The sequence below is a fragment of the Pongo pygmaeus genome, chromosome 21, assembly GCF_028885625.2.
Source record: "Pongo pygmaeus isolate AG05252 chromosome 21, NHGRI_mPonPyg2-v2.0_pri, whole genome shotgun sequence".
Lineage (NCBI taxonomy): Eukaryota > Metazoa > Chordata > Mammalia > Primates > Hominidae > Pongo > Pongo pygmaeus.
In genome coordinates, this window is record NC_072394.2 from 37293170 (window position 1) to 37314273 (window position 21104).

At 48.8% G+C, this 21104-nt stretch overlaps 2 protein-coding genes across 7 annotated transcripts in view; one reads left to right on the forward strand and one right to left on the reverse strand.

Moving 5' to 3' along the window:
- Positions 1–12714, reverse strand: part of GGT7 (gamma-glutamyltransferase 7) — a 28078-nt gene extending 15364 nt beyond the window's left edge. For 3 of the 5 annotated variants that reach the window (XM_054466750.2, XM_063659165.1, XM_054466749.2), the window contains exons 1-5: positions 12496–12704; positions 3180–3415; positions 2655–2806; positions 1332–1449; positions 155–222 (exon numbers count right to left, since the gene is read on the reverse strand). In XM_054466750.2, the coding sequence (XP_054322725.1) occupies positions 155–222; positions 1332–1449; positions 2655–2806; positions 3180–3415; positions 12496–12664 (743 nt within the window). In that variant the 5' untranslated portion in view covers positions 12665–12704. Of the gene's footprint in view, positions 1–154; positions 223–1331; positions 1450–2654; positions 2807–3179; positions 3416–3546; positions 4342–12495 lie in introns of those variants that run through there. The other 2 variants (XM_054466747.2, XM_054466748.2) reach the window with 2 other exon arrangements.
- Positions 12715–16281: 3567 nt separating this feature from the next.
- ACSS2 (acyl-CoA synthetase short chain family member 2) overlaps positions 16282–21104 on the forward strand; it is a 51093-nt gene continuing 46270 nt past the window's right edge. For both annotated transcript variants that reach the window (XM_054466753.2, XM_054466754.2), the window contains exon 1: positions 16282–16704. In XM_054466753.2, the coding sequence (XP_054322728.1) occupies positions 16527–16704 (178 nt within the window). In that variant the 5' untranslated portion in view covers positions 16282–16526. The remainder of the gene's footprint in view (positions 16705–21104) is intronic.

Sequence of the window (21104 nt, forward strand, 5' to 3'; positions counted from 1 at the left end):
GGGGGGAGGGGGGTTCCTGGGAAGGAGAGTCCTGGCAAGGGAAGGGGATATTAGGAGGGGGAGTTGGGAAAGGAAGAATCCAGGGAAGTAGGAGAAGGCCACCCAAGGAGAGATGCAAATGGGGGTCCCTGGTCCCCAGGGGGAGGGTTGTTACCTGCCATAGAGCTGGTGAGCTTCATGTAGCCCCTTCACCATTCCGGGAACCCCCACCAAGAGCCCAGGCTGGGCAAGGCGGGTAGGCGAGGGAGAGAGGAGACCAGGTCACTGGAAGGGGGGTGCTGGGCTGAACTCCGCAGAGCCCCAAGCCAGGGATGGCTGGCACAGGGGAGAGACACAGGCCAAGTATCCCAGGGGAGGGACAAGCTTTCCCAAGCAGGCACCCCTCCCATCTCCCTGACTTCCTATCAGCAAATGCAGAAAGGCCTCTTTTAGCTGCCATAGTTGAGGGATGTATAAATTAAGCAAAACTCTTTCAAGAGCCAGGACATAACCAGTTTAGAAAGACACCTGTCTACATTGGATTTCACCAACCCCTGCCTTTTTTTTTTTTCTGTTACCCAGGCTGGAGTACAGTGGCATGGTCATAGCTCACTGTGGCCTCCAACTCCTGGGCTCAAGTCAAGCGATCCTTGGCGCATGCTACCATGCCTGGCTAATTTCAAAGCATTTTTTGTAGAGACAAAGTCTCACTATGTTGCTCAGGCTGGTCTCAAACTCCTGGCCTCAAGAAATCCTCCTGCCTTGGCTTCCCACAGTGTTGGGATTACAGGTGTGAGCCACTGTGCCCAGGCAACCCTACCTTTTAAAATGGTGGACAAGGGACCTTCATTTAACCTATTCAGTTTCACACCACCATTACTCTGAGCTCTGAAGACTCAGGGGTGTGTTTGGCTTTTGCCACCGCACTAAGTACCCATTTTTCCAAGTTATTCGATTTCTTCTTTTTCTTTCAGCAGACAGTTGGTTTACTTCTGGCAGTTCCCCTCTAATCTTCCAATATGTCAGGGGCTGGGAAAGTTATAGTCAACTGGCTCAGAGTGAGATGTGTGAGTTTCATTGCATCAACTTTGTGACATTTCAGGGTACTCAGTAGCCTTTTTTCTTCCTTCCCATGTGCCAGATAGGTAAGATTCCCAGAGAAGTAAGGTTCCAGATTTTCTAGTTCATTATTTTATTTTGGGGGCTGCCTGACTCTCTCATAGCCTAAGAGAATCCTGCTCAACTCTTTTTCCTACTCCCCTGGTAAATACTTAGCAAATTAATGCTTGGGTTAGCAGAAGGGCAATGAAGAGAGACTCCCCTGAACTCTCTCTTCTCACCAGGGTCCCCACCTTGGTCTCCCAGGATCTTTGCAGGGTCTCTTCCCTGAGGGCCCCTGGTGCGGACTCCCGGAAATCAATTAGGTGGCTCTCATTTCGTCGGATGTCATGTACCAGCATCACGCCCCCACTGGGAGAGACACAGAAGGGGAAGTGTGATGATAACATGCTACCCCTCCACCCCCAGTGGTGAGAGCTGTAGGCTCAGTTTTTCATTTGGGGTCAGGTGTCTGAGCTCCCTCCCCAGCATGGATTCACAGACTCGGCCACCCTAAGAGGGTGGGAGCAAAACCAAGAGGGTTGGAGACCCAGGGTCCATGGACCTCTTCTATCCTGTCACTGGAGACTTTAATCCCTGATTAGGAAAAGCCCAGAGACTGGGAGAACAGGATGTTCTGCCCCATGCCCCCACCCTGGACCAGAGCTGGACCCCTGCCAGCTTCCTGCACCTGTCTACTTGGTATGTCCCTTGCCCCTCCCCCAGGACTGGATTATGTAAGGATAGAACATGCAAAACCAAAAGAGGAATTTCTCTGGTACGGCTTGGAGAGCTGGTCTTACAGGAGCCAAGATAGAAACTTTGTCAGCTTGTTCCTTTTCTGTAGCTTATTTACATCTAAGATGGGGGCTGCAAACTTAAATGCCCACAGCCAAATGACAAAATAAGGCAAGCAGGACAGAGAAGAGGAAGTGGTAGAAACTATGGCAAACTGGACAGTGCATGCCCATCATGGGAAGCAGCTTCTATTCCACGCCAGATAACTTCAGCCATGTGAGAATGTGGGCCCAAGTTGTTATCGGATTTCCCGATTGTTCAAGAGATGTTGGAAATCTGGATTTTTATGAAAATTCTCAACTTTTTAACAAAAGCAAACAAAATTTTAAGACAGTTCAGTGTCTAAACCAAACCAGTCTGTGTGCTGGGTGTTGCCCATGGGTGGCCAGCTTGTAACTTCTAAGAGTTCTTAGCGTGGGGTGTATTTTTGGAGGACAGAGGGTCCAAGGCTTTTCATCAGACCCATAGGGATTTATGATCCTAGAAGTTGAAATATCTCTGCCTTAATTGATGACAGTATACCTCCACCTGTGCACCTTAATTTATGGTTTACAAATTTCTTTTTCTAGTTAAAAAAAGAAAAAAGCTTCTGAAAACACTTTCAGGTTTTCCATAAGGTAGCTTTGCTCTTCTGACTCCATCCAGGGAGAAGCGGGTGAAATTTGATGTAGAAAGAGAAAATGCAAGGAGTTGGGGCCCAAATGCCCCTCTCCCTAAGTTAGGAGTGCTGCACATGAGGCCTGCAGGCCTGGGGGACCCCGACCTCCACTGCTCCTTACCCGCCCAGGCCAGAACTGTGTGGAGCCACGATCCCCAAACACAAGGCTGCTGCCACTGCTGCGTCCACAGAAGATCCCTGTTTACTGAGCACCTCGATGCCCAGTGAAGTGCAGCGGGCAGCATCGGTCACCACGGCACCCTGCTGGAAGATCTGGGAGGGGAAAGAGGACTTGGTGGGGGCAGGAGGAGCTGTCCACCTCCCTAGGGCACCTCCACTAGCCCTAGAACTCTAAGCGGGATGAAGGTCGAAGCCCTGCCCTCTTGTTGCCTTGACTCTGCCCTCATTACCCCAAGTGCCTCCTAATGGATCGAGTCCCTTCCTTCTTCTGTCCCCTTGTTCTGTCTCCCTCATGCCCTGGAGCTCCTCCCTTTGGGACCTTCCTGTCCCAAGTCACCACCCTCTCTCCCCTTCCACCACTCAGCCATTCCCCAGTTTCCACGGTTACTCAAACATTACCCCACTCCCCCCTCCCCAGTTTCCCCCCCTCCCCAGTTTCCTCCCCCTCCCCATTTGTCCCCCTCACCTGGGGGTCCCCGAAGTAGATCTGCATGACCAGCGCCACGGTGACACCGGTAGCGAAGGTGAGACAGGCCGTGACGATGACCGTGAGCCCATCCTGTCGGCAGGAGCACTCGGCCGCTGCCGCGGAGAACGGGTCTTTGCGCGTCTCGCGTAGCGGCGACCCGTCTTGGCTGCCCATCTCCGACGACGACGATGGCAGCCGCTGCAGCCGTGCCGACTTCAGGAAGGAGTCCGGGTCTGCGGGCGGGCAGCCGGGGTCGGTCTGGGCATCTCCTACCTGGCCCTGCCCACCCTCCAGGCGGGACTATTCAGCGCTTTCCCTGCCCCGCCCCTGCCACACAATCCCCGCACTGGCTAGCACTACTCACCTTTCCTCATTTTCGCATGAACCCCAGGACAGGCGGGGGCAACGGTGCCCGGCTAGGAAGAGACAGGGACCTCCCCAGCTGGGCAGCAGGGAGGCTGGATTCCCGCCCCTCCCTGATACCTAGGCCAAATTTCCTGGCACCCAGGGCCCAGGGCTGAGAACACTTCCTGGGGGGTGGGGTGGGGGTTCCAGCCCTCAGTGGAAATCGGATCCTGCCCCAGTTGGGGCCCAGCCTTCCGTGCAAGGAGGCAGCTACATAAACAGAGTGGAGGGACCCTGCCTTCCAACCTTACTTCAGTTAACCGTTCACTCATTCCTTAAATATGGAGAGCCCTATGCTAGGTGCCAGGGGACGGGAACAGATAGTTCCTGCCCTCATGTGGTTCATAGAGCCCTGGAAGAAAAAGCCAATAAGCAAAGGAGTCTATAATTACAAGTTGTGGCAGGTGCTATGAAGAAAAAGGAGGAAATGACAGAATAATGGTGGTAGGGGAGGGACGATTCCTTAGCTGCAGAAATCAGGGAAGGCCTCTCAGGAAGTGACTTTTAAGCTGAAAACTAAGGGATGAGAAGGAGCCAGCTATAATGTAGAGCAAAGAGTATGTGTGTGGAATGTTCTGGAAAGAGGGAACAGCAGATGCAAAGGTCCTAAAGTAGGAATGAGCTTGGTACATTAGAAAAAAAAATAACCAAGGCCTGGGCGGCTCTGGTGTAGCAGGCATGGGGAAAGAGTAGTAAGGGTGGAAGCTAGGCAGATACATACTGAGCGCAGTGGCTCAATCTTGTAATCCCAGCACTTTGGGAGGCCGAGGCGGGTGGATCACTTGAGGTCAGGAGTTTGAGACCAGCCTGGCCAACATGGTGAAACCCCGGCTCCACTAAAAATACAAAAATTAGCTGGGCATGGTGATGTGTGCCTCTAATTCCAGCTACTTGGGAGGCTGAGGCACGACAGTCACTTGAACCCACAAGGTGGAGGTTGCAGTGAGCCGAGATCGCGCCACAGCACTCCAGCCTGGGTGACAGAGTGAGACTCTGTCTCAAAAGAAAAAAAAAAAAAGAAGAAGATATGTGGGGCTCTACCAGCCCGGGGAGAAGCTTGGGTTTTACCCTAAGGATTATGGGAGGTCACTACTCGAGAGGCTATTTTTGTTTGTTTTTGAGATGGAGTTTCGCTCTTGTTGCCTAGGCTGGAGTGCAATGGCACAATCCTGGCTCACTGCACCCTCCGCTTCCTGGGTTCAAGTGACTCTCTTGCCTCAGCCTCTCAAGTAGCTGTGATTACAGGCACATGCCACCATGCCTGAGTAATTTTGTATTTTTAGTAGAAACAGGGTTTCAGCATGTTGGCCAGGCTGGTCTCGAACTCCTGACCCCAGGTGATCTACCCGCCTCAGCCTCCCAAAGTGCTGGGATTACAGGTGTGAGCCACCGCACTCGGCCTACTATTAGGGAGTTTTAAGCAAGAATGTGAAACCATCTGTTCTGTGTGTTGTTGTTGTTTGAGACAGGGTCTGGCTCTGTCACCCCAGCTGGAGTGCAGTGGCACCATCTCAGCTCACTGCAACCTCTGCCTCCCTGCAACCTCTGCCTCCCAGGCTCAAGCCATCCTCCCCCCTCAGCTCAGCCTCCTGAGTTGTTGAGACTACAGGCATGCCCCACTACACCTGGCTAATTTTTGTATTTTTTGTAGAGATGGGATTTCGCCATGTTGCCCAGGCTGGTCTCAAACTCCTGACCTCAAGTGATCCACTCACCTCGGCCTCCCAAAGTGCTGGGATTACAGGCGTGAGCCACTGCACCCAGCCTGTTTTGTGTTTTAAAATGATCCCTCTGGCTACTGTCTGGAGACAAACTAGAGGACGATAAGAGTAGAGGTAGGAGAGAACTGAAAGCCCACTACTTGCTGGTGGCTATGGAGAAGTCAGTCAAGTCATGCACCTCACCTTCCTCATTCTAATAATGGAACTAATCCCTAACTGGTGGGATAGGGGTACAAGGATTCCATGAGGTGATGTGCACCCAGTGCACTGTAGGTACTCACTCCAAGTTATTTCTATTCCTTTTCCACCTTGACCAGGGCTGAGACCCTCTTCCATCCCATAGCTCCCTCCTCTGAGTGTTATTACCTGTGAACCCAGGTCCCAAAATGGCCTAAAGGTCCTAGGTGTTTGTGAACAGTAAAGAAATAGTCTTTAATTTACCTTGACCTCATGCTGTACTCACAATATGTTTTTTAAAGTTTATTCATTCAATATTTTTTAATACTTGCTACTATGTACTAGGACTATAAGCCCTTTAAAAGTCTATGTGATAATATTAAAAACTGACCATTTTATTGTTCTGTTTAAAATACGTGGTTCACTGATGCCAACATAATAAACATCCAAGCTCCCTGTGGTGTTTAAAGGCCTACATGATCCACAGTCCCATCTTTTGTGTAAATAAGAAACCAAATATATAGATAAAATGATGATATATACAAGAAATGTTTATAAATTATACAGAAGTTACTCTTGGGAAAGGATGCTGAAGATGGGAATGAGATGGGGTGGGAGTTTTTTAGGTTTGAAATTTTTACTACTTATATATATTTCCTTTTTAGAAATCAATACATAAACCAGGAGTGCTTGTGCATGACTGTAAGCCAAGCTATTCAGAAGGCTGAGGCAGAAAGATCACTTGAGTCCAGAAGTTCAAAGCTGCAGTATGATTGCAATATGAATAGCCACTGCACTCCAGGCTGGGCAACATAGAAAGACCCTGTCTCTAAAAAAAATTAACACATATATTTTGAAATGAAAAATTACAGGGAGATAGGAATGGGAAAGGGGACTTTTTTATTCTTCCTCACTATTGCTTTTTTTGTTTTTTATCATGAACATGTAATTTTTTTTTTTTTTTTTTTTTTTTTTGAGACAGAGTCTCACTCTGTCGCCCAGGCTGGAGTGCAGTGGCGCAATCTTGGCTCACTGCAACCTCCACCTCCCAGGTTCAAGTGATTCTCCTGCCTCGGTCTCCTGAGTAGCTGGGATTACAGGCACATGCCACCATGCCTAGCTAATTTTTTATATTTCTAGTAGAGGCGGGGTCTCACCATGTTGGCCAGTCTGGTCTTGAACTTCTGACCTCAGGTGATCTGCCTGCCTCGGCCTCCCAAAGTGTTGGGATTACAGGCATAAGCCACTGCACCCTGCTGTTTTTAAACTTTATTTTCAAAAAAAGGTTATCTTCTGAGAGTCTCCCTCACTTCATGATGCTTGCCTCTAACCCTCAACATCAGCATCACAGAGTCTGTAAATAAAACTGGAATTCATCCAAACAAACAGATGTTAAACACCCACTGTAGGCACAGAACTCTCCTTGGCCCCTAGAAATGTCTTTTTGTTGTTGTTGTTGCTGTTGTTAATAGAGACAAGGTCTTGCTATGTTCCCCAGGCTGTTCTCGAACTCCTGAGCTCAAACAATCCTCCCGCCTCAGCCTCCCAAAGTGTTGGGATTACAGGCGTGAGCCACTGCACCCGGCATTAGAAGTTTCAAAAGAAGTGTGGGAAAGGGTTTTGAACTTAGATTTATTGATGCTGACTACATATTAAGCATTTTACATATATTCCCTCATTGAAGTGTTCCCAAAACTTTATGAAATAAGTCCCACTCTCCCCACTTTACAGATGAGAAAACTAAGACCGAGAAAGGTGATATTGCCCATCTCAGGTCATAAAATGAGTAAGTGGGCCAGGTTTGGTGGCTCATGTCTGTAATCTCAGCATTTGAGAGGCCGAGGTGGGAGGATTGTTTGAGCCCAGGTATTCAAGACCAGCCTGGGCAACATTGCAAGACTCCTGTCTCTACAAAAAAATTTTTTTAATTAGCCAGGAATGGTGGTGTGCACCTGTTGTCCCAACTACTCGAAAGGCTGAGGTAAGAGCATCACTTGAGCCTGGGAGTTCGAGGCTGCAGTGAGCCACTGCCCACCAGCCTGGGCGACAGGGTGAAACCCTATCTCAAAAAATTTAAAGTGAAATATAAAATAAAATAAAATGAATAAGTCGCAGGACCAAGAGTCTGTGTAACTAGAAAGCCTCCTTCCCATTGCTCCACATGGCATCAAGAGCCATTTCTACCCTCAGAAACCAACCTTACAAGCTAATTTTTGTTGCTATTTCTTGGTACTTATTGTTTTGTTTTTGAGAGATAGTCTTCCTGCCAGGCTGGAATGCAGTAGCGCAATCTTGGCTCACTGCAACCTCCGCCTTTGGATTCAAGAATTTCTCATGCCTCAGCCTCCCAAGAAGCTGGGATTATAGGCATGCACCACCACGCCCAGCTAATTTTTGTATTTTTAGTAGAGATGGGGTTTCACCATGTTGGCCATGAGGCTGGTCTCAAACTCCTGGCCTCAAGCAATCCGCCCGCCTTGGCCTCCCAAAGTGCTGGCATTACAGGCGTGAGCCACTGTGCCCAGCCCTAGGTATGGTTTAATTTGTTTTCTCCAGTCAGATATAAGGAACCAGGAGGTAAAGGTGACATGTCCCTATCATAGCTATTCAAGACTCTCTACTCCACCAGTCCATCATAAAGTTATTCATTTATACAATAAAAATATTTACTGAGTACCTACTGTGTGCACTGTGGAACAGCTAGGGCAATAACAGTGTTGATTTTACTGATAGGGAAAAGCAACAGCAGGATACTGGAAAAAGATTAATTTGCAACCAGAAGAAATAAGTCTTTTGGGAGAAAGATGACAAGTTCAATTTTGGTTACTATGAATTTGTGGGACACCATAAGAAGCTGTCTGGAGGCAGTTGGCCTAGTAGATATCTAATTTTTACCTTCAGGGCTCATCCCTGGTATCTGCTTGGATACCACTTCTCATTCAATTTTCTTTTAAGGAACATTCTCTCTCCTCTCTCAGCCAACTCCCTCATCCCTGACCAAAGTATATAACTCAGACTTGGCCAATCAGAACAGGTACCTCTGTGCAGTAACAGGCATGTGAACAAAACCAGGCCAATAAGACCCAAACTTTGTTATTTTGCTGGAACTATTGGGAAAGAGAAAGGCTCCTCTTTCTATTACACTTAAGTTGCTAAGTTGGTAGGATGTAAGCCTGTAGCTGCTGGGGGCATCTTGCCCCTAATAAAATGGGAGGCCTTCTGCCAGTGAAGCCCACCAAAAGAAGGCAGAGCAAAAGATGGAGAAAAGTCCATTCCTTTTTAGGTACCTTAATCCAGCTATGCCTGAAACCCCATGTCCCTGAACTTTTCAGTTATGCTACCCAGTAAAATTCTCTTTTTGGATGTAGCTCAGTTAAACTGGGTTTATAACAAAATAATCCTGAACAGAATTGATTATACAAGTCCAGAGTTTAGGAGAGTGATCTTGGCTAGAGGCTAGGGTCATCCCTGGCTTGTTGTTTATTCCCTTAAGGGGAGAATCACTGAAAAAATAAAAAAATAAAAAAATAAATATATATAATTTATATATATATAAAAATATATAATATATAAAATTTTGAGACAGTGTCTCACTCTGTTGCCCAGGCTGGAGTGCAGTGGTATAATCTCAGCTCACTGCAGCCTCAACCTTCAGGGCTCAAGCCATCTGCCCACCTCAGCCTCCCGAGTAGCTGGGACTACAGGCGTGCACCACCACGCCTGGCTAATTTTTGTATTTTTTGTAGAGACAGGGTTTCACCATGTTGCCCAGGCTGGTTCTGAATTCCTGAGCTCAAGCAATCTGCCCACCTTAACCTCCCAAAATGCTGGGATTACAGGTGTATGCCACTATGCCTGGCAGAATCACCAAAGATGTCTGAACCAGGGAGTGACATGACCAGAAGCGATGGATGGATTGGGGTGGGGACAGGGGCAAGAGGGAGGAGGCAGGAGGAGTAGCTAGGAGCCTATGAATAATATTGATAACAGAGGTTGGTGGCTTAGTCTACAGTGGTGATGACAGGGATGATGAGTAGGAATTTGGAAGATACTTAGGAGGGGTGCAGAGAGCACTTGATCACCATTTGGAAATGAGAAGAAAAGGAGGAGTTCAGCATGCCATTCATTATTGGGAGACTGGGTGAATGGCAGTGTCGCTAATGGAGAATGGCAGTGGAGGAAGAGCACGTGTGTGGGGAAGGGATATGATGAGTTCAAAATAGAACATGCTAGAGATGAGGCACTTGCGGGACATCTGGAGACACAGGCCTGGGAGAGAAAGGAACACATGGGCTTGGAGCTCAGAAGAAAGTATTTCCCAACCTTGGAATGATCACTGTCTAGCTCTCTTTCCCACAGAGCCTGATGTGGGGTTCCTGGCACTTGGGTTTAGGGAATGGCAGGCTAGAGGCTAGCTGGGCACAACCAAGGTCCTGGCTAAGAGGATGGTGCTGTGCCACTAGATGGTACCACCAGGTTGAGAACACAGGAGGCCATGTCAGCCTGTAGTCTGGTCCAGGTGAACCAACGGAGCCTTGGGGCTTGGAAGTAGGATTGGGAGATATGGCATTCAAATGATTACACTGAAATGATGGCAACACGCAAACCTGACACATAAATTTGGCATAAGGTATAAACTCCCAAAAGCTCAGATGACTAGGATCTCTGCTGGATTTCCGTGCAGATGAGGGCAGAGCCTGTATTGAACTTCCCAAAATACTCCCTGAGGTTTTGGAACTTGCTCTCTCCTACCATTCTTTCATCCTGAGATCTTCTCTCTCATGCATTTATTCATTCAACAATTATTGAGTGCCCAATAAATAAATAGAGATGAGGTTTTTTGTTGTTGTTGTTGTTTGTTTGTTTTTTTGAGACAGAGTCTCACTCTGTTGCCCAGCCTGGAGTGCGATGGCATGATCTTCGCTCACTGCAACCTCTGCCTCAGCCTCCTGAGTAGCTGGGATTACAGACACCTGCCACCAGGCCTGGCTAATTTTTTTTTGTATTTTTAGTAGAGATGGGGTTTTGTCATGTTGGCCAGGCTGTTTTTGAACTCCTGACCTCAGGTGATCCACCCGCCTCAGCATCCCAAAGTGCTGGGATACAGGTGTGAGCCACCACACCGGCCAGTGTATGTTTTTTTTGTTTTGATTTTTGTTTTTTGTTTTTTTTGAGACTGAGTCTCACTCTGTCACCCAGGCTGGAGTGCAGTGACGTGATCTCAGCTCACTGTAACCTCTGCCTCCCCAGTTCGAGTGAATCTCCTGCCTCAGCCTCCCGAGTAGCTAGGATTACAGGCACCCACCACCATGCCCAGCTAATTTTTGTATTTTTAGTAGAGATGGGGTTTCACCATGTTGGCCAGGCTGGTCTTGAACTCCTGACCTCAAGTGATCCACCCACCTCAGGCGTGAGCCACCGCGCCCGGCCTATGGACAAGGTCTTGATGCTGGAGAAAGGAGAGTGAACAAAACAATCATGATCCCTGCCCTCATGGGGCTTACAGACAGGGAGTAATCATATAATTGCACAAATAAATAATCATAGATTTTGGTAAATGCTAAGACATTTACAGAGGGCCAGAAGAAAACATGTCAGGCAGTTCCAATCTCTAGGTCAAGAGAGACAGGCATTCTCTGTTGAGCTGGAAGAGGAAACTAAGGCCCAGGACAGGGTAGGTGTGCCCATTGTTGCTTGGTGAGTCAGGGCTGTATTAGGATCAGAAGTCTCACTCCTGACTACTGAATAAAAGGCCTAGCTTCAGGCTGGTATCCATCACGACACATCTTCCCACTCCTCTCCCTGCTACCTTCTGATTCCACTCCCTTTGGAAAATAAGTTTTGATCCACAGCCCTGACGTTTGATGCCCATAAACCTCTAAACTCCATTTTCGTTATCTTCTCACCCCCACCCCATATAGAGTGCAGTCCAGTAAGGTTGGCAAGGGCTGCTGGTCAGGGCCAGATGACCAGAAAGTGTAGAGGAGGAGAGAATTTTGGGCTTTCAGACTGGGAGCAGCTAGCGAAGGGCCAAGCCGGAAAAGCAGCATCTGCCAGGCTGGTAAGAGACAAGGCTCAAGTGCAGGCACTGCGAGGAAGTGAGAGTGAGGTAGAAGGATGCTCTAATGCCAGGAAGTGACGTGCAGGGACAGAGGGATGGGGGATGAAGGATGAAGAATGGAGGGGAGGATGGAGCTGGGCCACATGGCTAGGAGGAAGAGCAGCAGGGAAAGAATGCACAGAGAGCTCTTTGCCCCCAGGTCTCTTCCAATCCCTGTCTCCTCCCTCTCTTACCCCCACTTCTCACAATTCCAGCAGAGGGCTGAGGGGAACACAGTAAAATTCTGGAGACTGCTTCCTAGGGAGCAGAGTACCTTACCAATACCCCGGCCAGATCCATGGCTCAGGGAGGGGTGGGGTAATCCACAGGAGAGTGAAGGCGTTCTAGTCCCCAAGGACTTTGAGAGGTCATGCAGTCCGTGCCTCCGTCTCCCAATACCCAGCAGAGGGGGAATCATATTCTCTTTACCCCTCCCTAGACATGAAGAGATTCTCCGCTTCTCCCAGACCCTCTGCTTCTCACAATCCCTGGCTGTGGGCAACTTCTCTTAAGGCACAGATTGGATCTCTCTTGCTGCAGTCTCTGACTTGGTTTCTCCTATCCTGTCCTCTGTGGCTAGAAAAAGCCCTCTTCTGGGTGATCACAGCGGTTCCTTAGGATCTCCCCTCCAACATTCCTTCACCGTTAGTTGGTTCTTCCCAGAAGGTAAACCCAATCCCTTCTACTGCAGTCCCTAGCATCCTCTCCGTTGTCGCATCCTACGCCTCCAAGGCAGAAATGCACCCCCTTCCCCACCAAATAATTAACAGGTCTCAAGGGAGAAGAAGGGAGAGAGCCAAGAAGATGGGGATGAATTAAGGAGATGGAGCTGGAGGTGGATGCTCGACACAGAAGAAGGAAGACCGGGGACTTCCCAAGGCAGGGCAGGGACGGGGTCAGCGGGCCTCACCGGTGTCGGGGTCTCCCAGAAAGGCGTCCTCGTCCTTGCGGCCCCTCAGCGGGGCCGCCGGCGCCGGCTCGTCCTCGGGCAGCCGCGGGAAGCTGGTGATGCTCATGTAGTCCACTGGCGAGTAGGCGCCCAGGGCGCTCTCCTGGCTGGCCTCGTTCTCCGCCGCCATCCTCGCCCGCGCCCCCCAGCAGCGCAGCGCCTGCCGGAAGTGGCTGCGGCGGGGGGGTGGGAGGGCGGAGGGCGGGGCCTGAGCTTCTCGACAGCCGGGAGGGGGCGCCTCTCCCAGCCCTCGGCTGTGTCCCGGTCTGACTCGCCCCCGTCTGCTCAGCGCTGTCAGCCTGCAGCGGGCACACAGGTGCACGTAGATGGACAGCCAGGAAGGCAGAGCAGGGTCGAGGGGAGAGCGCGGGGCAAGCGAGACTTCAGTGGCTCTGCACTTCACGCAGCTCAGGGACCAAACCCCTTCCTCCTTCCAGTCTGAATCCAGCTAGTGTCCTCCTCAAATCCCAGGCTTCCTTTTCGGGCCCCAGACCCTTTCACTGACCGCAAATCCCTCTCGACCCCAGATCCTGTCTCTGACCCCAAACTCCTCGGACCCCAGACCCCTCCTTGAATTCCGAGATCCTCCTCCTCCGATTTTAGACTCCTCCTCCGACCTTAGACTTCTTTTTCGACTTCAGACTCTGTCTTCACCCCCAAACTCTTTTGAAAACCCCAGCCCATGCTTCATCTCCAGGCCTCTTTAACTGCAGACTCCTCTTTGGACAACAGATCCCTCCTCTGACCTCAGATCCCTTCCCGCACCCCAACACTTCTGACTCCTCTTTCAACCGCATTCTCAAACTTTAGTGTGTGTTAGGATCTTTGAAAGCGGATCCCCAGATTCCACTCCAGAGATCATGATTCAGTGGGCTGGGATGAGGTCCTCGGAACCTGAATATTTACCATCATCTTAAGAGTTTTTGATGTGGTTACGGAAAGGACACTTTGAGAAAGAAGGAGTGGTGGTAGTGATGGTAGGGCAGGAGTGGGGCAAGGTGGGGAATAGGTCTCCATATTCTGGATGTCTGGGTTCTATGCTGCTACCGCTCAAACACTGTGTAATCTTGGGCAAGACAATTAGTCTCTCTATGAGTTTCCCCATCTGTGAAATGGAAAGAATAATAGTACCTATATTAGAGGGTTGTCATGAGGATTAAGTAACAGAATGGAAAGCGATTAGTATAGGGCTTGGCACCTACTCAATAAATGGCATCATTATCATCATCATCATCATTGCCTTAATCTGGTAGATTCATTCCCTCCAAACCCATCCATCCTCTCTCCACTCAGAAATTCCAACCACACTACAGCTTGTACTACTTCTCCATATCCAAGGATGAGGAAGTTTCCTTCTTTTACGAGGTCTCTGTTCCAAACTTTCACTGTGAAGTCCACAGGAAGACAGGGGGTGCTGGTGAAGCCTCTATACACACATCCTTTCTCTTCCCAACCCCAGACCAGTCTCAGGGACGGCCTGAAGTGCTTGAAAAATCTACTATATGCACAGCAGCTGCAGTAGCAACTATAGACAGGAGGGGGAAGCAGTGTGTCGGGAACAGTTCTGGGGTTTGGGAGTAGGACTTGGGAGAGAGGATAGGAAGGAGAGGGCTACTCAGAGCTGTGTGGTAAGAGTGCCCAGGGAGGGTAACAGTCTATCACCAAAACGTGTACCCATTGTGTGTGCCTTTCCCCACCCCAGAGAGTTCTTATCTCCTCAGTGATGTTTGTAGGGTCTATTACACTACCCTGAGGTCTAATCCCTCAGGTGGGACCTTTCCCCACTCGATGAGGTCTGCACCTTCTCAGTGATGTCCACTCCCACAGTGTAGTTGGCAGCTCCTCAGTGGAGTTTGAGTCCTCTGGTAGGGTCCACGTCTCCTTAGTAAAGTCTATATCCTCTGTATCTCTTAGGGGAAATCCATTTCTCCTCACTAGGGTAAGTGCCCTTCAATGCCATTCATGTCCTATTAGCAGGGCCCAGGGCCCTTCAGTCAGATCTGAGAACCCCCAGCAACATCTGTGCTCCCTTAGTGGAGTCCATGTAGTGTCAGTGAAGTGTGTGTCCCTTCGGTGCAGTGGACATCTCCTTGATGAAAGTATCTGACCCGTTGGTGGGGTCCATGTCCACTCCAAGAGGTCTGTACTCCTTCAGTGGGCCCTGAGATTCCCGCCCTCCTCGGGATTGGGCAGACTCTCGGTCTCCCATAGAAAGATTTTTTTTTCAGCTTAGAGTGTGCAAGGTTTACGGTCAGCTGGGCAAAGAGCAGGGAAGTAGCTGGGAAGGGAGGCTGGGCTAGATGGGGTCACAAGGCCTGTGTAGGCTTCAGGTAGGTGGGAGCTGCCCGCTTCAGGCCTCAGAATCACTCTTGGAGTTAGATATTTAAGAATCCTTCCTGCCTTGACAGCCAGTCTGTGAAATGATGGTGAGGTGGGCCCTTCTTCATGGTGAGTGCAGGTGAGAGATGAAGGAGGGTCCTGCCTGACTTCTTTCTGGGGTGGAGGGGCTAGAGGGAAGCTAGAGGTAATTAAGCCCAGGTTGTGGTGGTGGTGGTGGGGGTTTCCCTTGGTGAAGTAAAGAGATTGTGAAGGAAAGAAGAGAATGTGGGCCGGGTGTGGTGGCTCACGCCTGTAATCCTAGCACTTTGGGAGCCCAAGGCGGGCAGATCACCTGAGGTCAGGAGTTCAAGACCAGCCTGGACAACATGGTGAAATCCCATCTCTACTAAAAATACAAAAATTAGCTGGGCGTGGTGGTGTGCACCTGTAATTCCAGCTACTCGGGAGGCTGAGGCAGGAGAATTGCTTGAATCCAGGAGGCAGAGGTTGCAGTCAGCCGAGATTGTGGCATTGCACTCCAGCCTGGGTGACAGAGTGAGAGACTCTGTCTCAAAACAAAAACAACAACAAAAAAAGAGAATGTGAATGATTTTTCCTATTTGCACAGACTTTGATATTTTACAAGCCTTAGCTTCAAGCCTGATGAGGAAGTAAAACCAAATCTGGAGTCAAAGAACCTAGCTTTGGCCCTAACTTGGTCGTTATTTGCTCTCTGACTTTGCACCAGTTCCTTCCCTTTCCTGGGTTTGCCATTTGTGCAATTAGGAGGTGGGCTTATTATAAAAAAACCTGAAGGTGTCTCCTAGTCTTCACTTATTGAGTCTTGTACTTTAGATCTGGATGGAGATTTGTGAAGGCAAGGAGATTGAAGACATGTCCTCATAAGAGGGAGAAAATCTGAGCTGGTTCCAGGGTGAGCAGAGAGGGGGTGCTGTCGCCAGAGCATGCCCTCAAGGTCATGGGAGAAGTTTTTCCGGAGGACGGGAATGTGGGTGTGGCTCAGAGAGGGGGGACCTGGAGGGAAGGGTGTCACCTGGAAGGAACCCTACCCCAGATGGCTTTCCAACTCAATGGGGTGATAGGACTGTGCAATCAGATCACGGGGCGGCTCCACGATGGACCTTACTCAACTCCTCTCCTTAGTCCATCCCTTTCCCTTTCGATCCTCGCCCTAACCCAACCCCTTATCTGTCACTCCAAGACCCCACCCCACTCTGGTCACTCCATGGCTCTGCCTCCTCTCGTGTCACAACCAGCCGGGTTACTCCCCATCACTCCATGGGCCCACCTCCTCTCCTGTCCCGCCTGGCCCCGCCCCTCCTCTGGCACTCCACGGTTCCACCCTCTTCCTTGTCACACCCGGCCCCGCCCCTTCTGCTTTCACTTGACGGCGTCACTCCTTCCGGCAAGTCAGCTCCACCCTTATCCCTCGACTTTTCCTTATAGTATTTCTGTCCTTGCTAACCTCGATCCCTCCCCAACCAGGCATGGCCCCGTCCCCTCTGGCACCGCCCACCCGCCAGACTCAGCCACGCCCCCACTCACCAGGCCCCGCCCCTCTCCGGAGGCCCCGCCTCTAGTTCGGCCTGTTTTCCCAGTCCCGGCACCCGCCGCGACCGCAAAGGCGGCCGCGGTTCTAGAAACTTGACGCGATGGGGCTTCCTGAGGAGCGGGGCCGGAGCGGCAGCGGGAGCCGGGGCCAGGAGGAAGCTGGAGCCGGAGGCCGGGCGCGGAGTTGGTCTCCGCCGCCCGAGGTCAGCCGCTCCGCGCACGTCCCCTCGCTGCAGCGCTACCGCGAGCTGCACCGGCGCTCCGTGGAGGAGCCGCGGGGTGAGGCCCGGCCCGGGCGGGCCTGGGGGTGTGAGGAGAAGAGTGGGGGCTCCCTTGGGAAGCTGAGGGGTCCGTGAGGAGATGGAGGTTCTGTGAAGGAAGAATTGCGGTTCTTTGAAAATGGAAAAGGGATTCCGGGAGGAGACGAGGGTTCCATGGGAGCTGGGGAGTTCCCTGCAGACTTGGAGGGTCCGTGGGGGAGATGTGGGTTTTTGCGAGGAGACGTGGGATTCCGTGAGGGAAGAAGTGAGGTTCCTTGAGATTGGGACGGGGAGGTCGGCCAAGAGAGTGAAAGTTTCATGGGAAGAGAAGGGGAGTTCCTGAGGCGAAAAGAGGGTCTCTAAGGGGCGACGGGAGACTTGAAGGGAGGAGGGCCACGAATAGAACTTTCTTTGCTTCCCTTTCACACCAGCTCAGCCACTGCCTCCTGAGACCTTTAACCTGTGAACTCTTGAGGGCAATAACGGGTCTGGTTCTCATCTTGGGGTCCTCGATTAATAATGGAGTCCCCCATCTATTTTTAGTATATCGGACATCCCAATGGAAATTACGCGATAAGACTGAACGAGTTACTACGATGTCAAGTTGTTTTATTTTATTTTTAACTTGGGCTGGGATTGTATTAGTAATAATTCAGAAGTTCTGATAGATGGTTCCATGTCTGTTAAAATGTATGAGGAAAATCGGCCAGGAGCAGTGGCTCACGCCTGTTATCCCAGCACTTTGGGAGGCCGAGGTGGGCGGATCACTTGAGGTCAGGAGTTCGAGACCAGCCTGGCCAACATGGTGAAACCCCCATCTCTACTAAAGATACAAAAATTAGCCGGGTGTGGTGGCGGGCACCTGTAATCCCAGCTACTCGAGAGGCTGAGACAGGAGAATTGCTTGAACCCAGGAGGCAGAGGTTGCAGTGAGCCAAGATAGCGCCACTGCACTCCAGCCTGGGCAACAGAGCAAGACTTCGTCTCAAAAAAAAAAAAAAAAAAAAAAGTATAAGGAAAATCTCCCTACCCTTGCCCTCAGTCTGGGTAAAGGCTATATATATATAGATTGTTTGTTTGTTTTGAGACAAGGTGTTGCTCTGTCACCCATGCTGGAGTGCAGTGGCCCGTTCTAGGCTCACTATAGCCTCCATCTCCTGGGCTCATGCGATCTTTCCGCTTCAGCCTCCTGGGTAGCTGGGACTACAGGCAGACGCCATGACACCCAGCTAATTTTTTGTATTTTTTGGAGAGACGAGGTTTTGCCATGTTGCCCAGGCTGGTCTTGAACTCCTGGCCTCAGGCTTTCCTCCTGACTTGGCCTCCCAAAGTGCTGGGATTACATGTGCATGAGCTACCGCGCCTAGCCAAGGAGTCAAAATTGCACCCCCATTGGGAGGCAGCATGATGTTTGGTTGTGGGACAAGCATGGGCCACGAATCAAATCCAGAAAAATCTAGATTTAGACCCTGGCTCTGCTGTTCATTTACTGTGGGGTCTTAGGCAAATTTTTAAGCCTGTCTGAGACTCCTTTTCTTCCATCTATAAGATAGGACTAGTAATACTTGCCTAATGGGTTTGTATGAGGTCTAAAGTGTGTAATAAGTGTGCGCTATAACATGCCTGATGCACAGTACACATTCAATAAATAGTAGTTAGTCTGATACAATATAAATCAAACAATTATCAAGTAATGCAAGACAGGATTCAATCAAGTGTAAAGTGGTGGAGTTGGGATTTGAACCAAGACAGTTTGACTGCAGAATCCATATCCTAATAGCAATGCTATTCCTCTTCCACGACCCCACAGAATGCATTTCACCAAATTCCGTCAAATACAGAATTTCTACCAGGGAAGCAGCCTCCTAATTTGTCCTCTCTTGCCTAGTTTCACCAACTTGAGTCTTTCCAGTAGATTTATCAAGACACCATTAGATTGATATTATGGAAATATGCTTTCATATGTCACTGCAAAAACTTTCAGTAGTTCCCTGTTTCTGGCAGTTTCTAATTAAAATTCTGCTTTTCTTTTAAGACCTCCAGATAATCTAGCTCCACCCTGCCTCTCTATCCTTATCTCCCACTACTTGCTACCACTCCCCTCATTCTAGATAGATCATTCTCCTTGATATCCTGGATACACATTTATTCCCACCTTCTTGCCTTTGTTCATTTCCTTCTGCTTCTCTCTACCTAGTCAAACTCCACCTCTTCCAATAGAGCATTCGCTGATCATCCCAATTTATGCTCGCCTTTTTCCTCTTCTGAATATCTTTAGTACTTAGAAACTATGCTACTCATCCAGATTCTGACACACACACACACACACAAACACTCACACCCCTACCCAAAAAAAACCCCAGAAAAACTGTGTGCATAAAATTCAGTTTTGTAGCCAAACATGGTGATGCACGTCTGTAATCCTGCTACTCAGGAGGCTAAGGCACGAGAATTGCTTGAACCCGGGAGACAGAGGTTGCAGTGAGCCAAGATTGTGCCACTGCACTCCAGCCTGGGCGACACAGTGATACCCTGTCTCAAAACAAAAACAAAAACAAAAACACCTCAGCTTTCTTCATTCCTTGTTGATGGACATAAATGTGGTTTATAAATAGTTTTATATACTATGTGCCTACTATTATCACTTGAAAATATTTTTGAGTATTTGTACTCTCGTTATTAGCTGTGTGGTCCTTGGCAGAGTTTCCTGAGCTTCAGTTTTCTCATCTATAAAATTAGGATAATTAATGTATACTTTGTAAGACCATAATGTCATAAAGATTAAATGAGATTAGTCCAGTCCCTGATACATGAATGGCATTTACTAAATACTAGCTCTCATTTGCTTTCTCTTTAATGGCCATTTATTATTCTATGGTATTACTACTTGTATTACTAGTTTTTATCATTTTGTTATTGTTGGGCTATTGGGTTGTTTCCAGTTTCACTATTATAGTGTTGCTATAAACATCTCTTTACTAATCACTTTTTTTCTTTGTGATTATTTTCTTGAAGTCTATTCCCTATAGTTGAGATAGCAGAGAAAAGGGTATAAAAAGTTTTATGGGCTGGGCGTGGTGGCCCACACCTATAATCCCAGCATCCTTTGGGAGGGCAAGGTGGGCTCCCAAAGCTTGAGCTTAGGAGTTTAAGACCAGCCTGGGTAATATGGCCAAACCCTGTTTCTACAAAACAAACAAACAATGTGTGCCTGTAGTTCCAGCTACTGGGGGAGGGAGGGGGTGCAGCTGAGATGGGGGGATCACTTGAGCCAGGGAGATGGAGGTTACAGTGAGCTGAGATCATGCCACTGCACTCCAACCTGGGTGACAAAGCAAGACACCGAGCTAAAAAAAAAATAACAATAAAAATTAAAAAAAAATAAAAAGTTTTATGGCTCTTGTCATGCATTGCCTTGCAATCTAATAAGACTGCGCCAATTTCTGACAATGCCATTATTGTGTAAGAGTATCTGTTTTCCCAAGGCCACCCAGACATTGGGCTTAATAATTTTTTTAAATTTTTACTAGTTTTCTAGGTATATAATGGCACCTTGGGGTTGATTTAATTTGGATTTCTTTAATACATTACAAGGTTGTGCACTATGTGATTTAGCTTTCAATTATATTCTGTCTTGTACATTAAAAAATATTTCATGTGTTAATCTTATCTCTCCAACTAGATTGTATAAGCTCTAAATTGTGTAACCTGAAACAAATGACTTAGCTTCTATGAATTTTATTTCTTATGAAATGAAAGAGGGGGTGATAATCTGTAAGGTTAATTCCATTGTTATGGTTCTAATTGCTTCTCTTTCCTCCAACTTTTTTTTTTTTTTTTTTTTTTTTTTTGAGACAGAGTCTTGTTCTGTTGCCTAGGCTGGAGTACAGTGGTGCAATCTCAACTCACTGCAACCTCCACCTCCCAGGTTCAAGTGATTCTCCTGCCTCACGCTCCTGAGTAGCTGGGATTACAAGCACCCACTACCACACCTGGCAATTTTGTGTGTGTGTGTGTGTATTTAGTAGAGACAGGGTTTCACCATGTTGGTCAGGCTGGTCTCGAACTCCTGATTTCAAATGATCTGCCCGCCTTGGCCTCCCAAAGTGCTAGGATTACAGGCGTGAGCCACAGTGCCTGGCATCCTCCAACTCTTGATTCGGTACTCAGACTATCCTAAATTCTCTGCATTCATATGTTTTACCTGTTGAGTACATTTTCTGCAGAATAGCCAGGCAGATATTTTAAGAAAGTAAATTTGATCATGTCACTCTTGCTTAAAACCCTTCAGTGAATTTTCATTGCTCTTGGGATATATACCAAATTCCTTATTATACACAGAATTGCATGATTTGCCCAGTTTATGCATCAATTCCTGCTATTCTTTCCCTTATTCTCAGTGTTTCAGCCTCAAGGAGT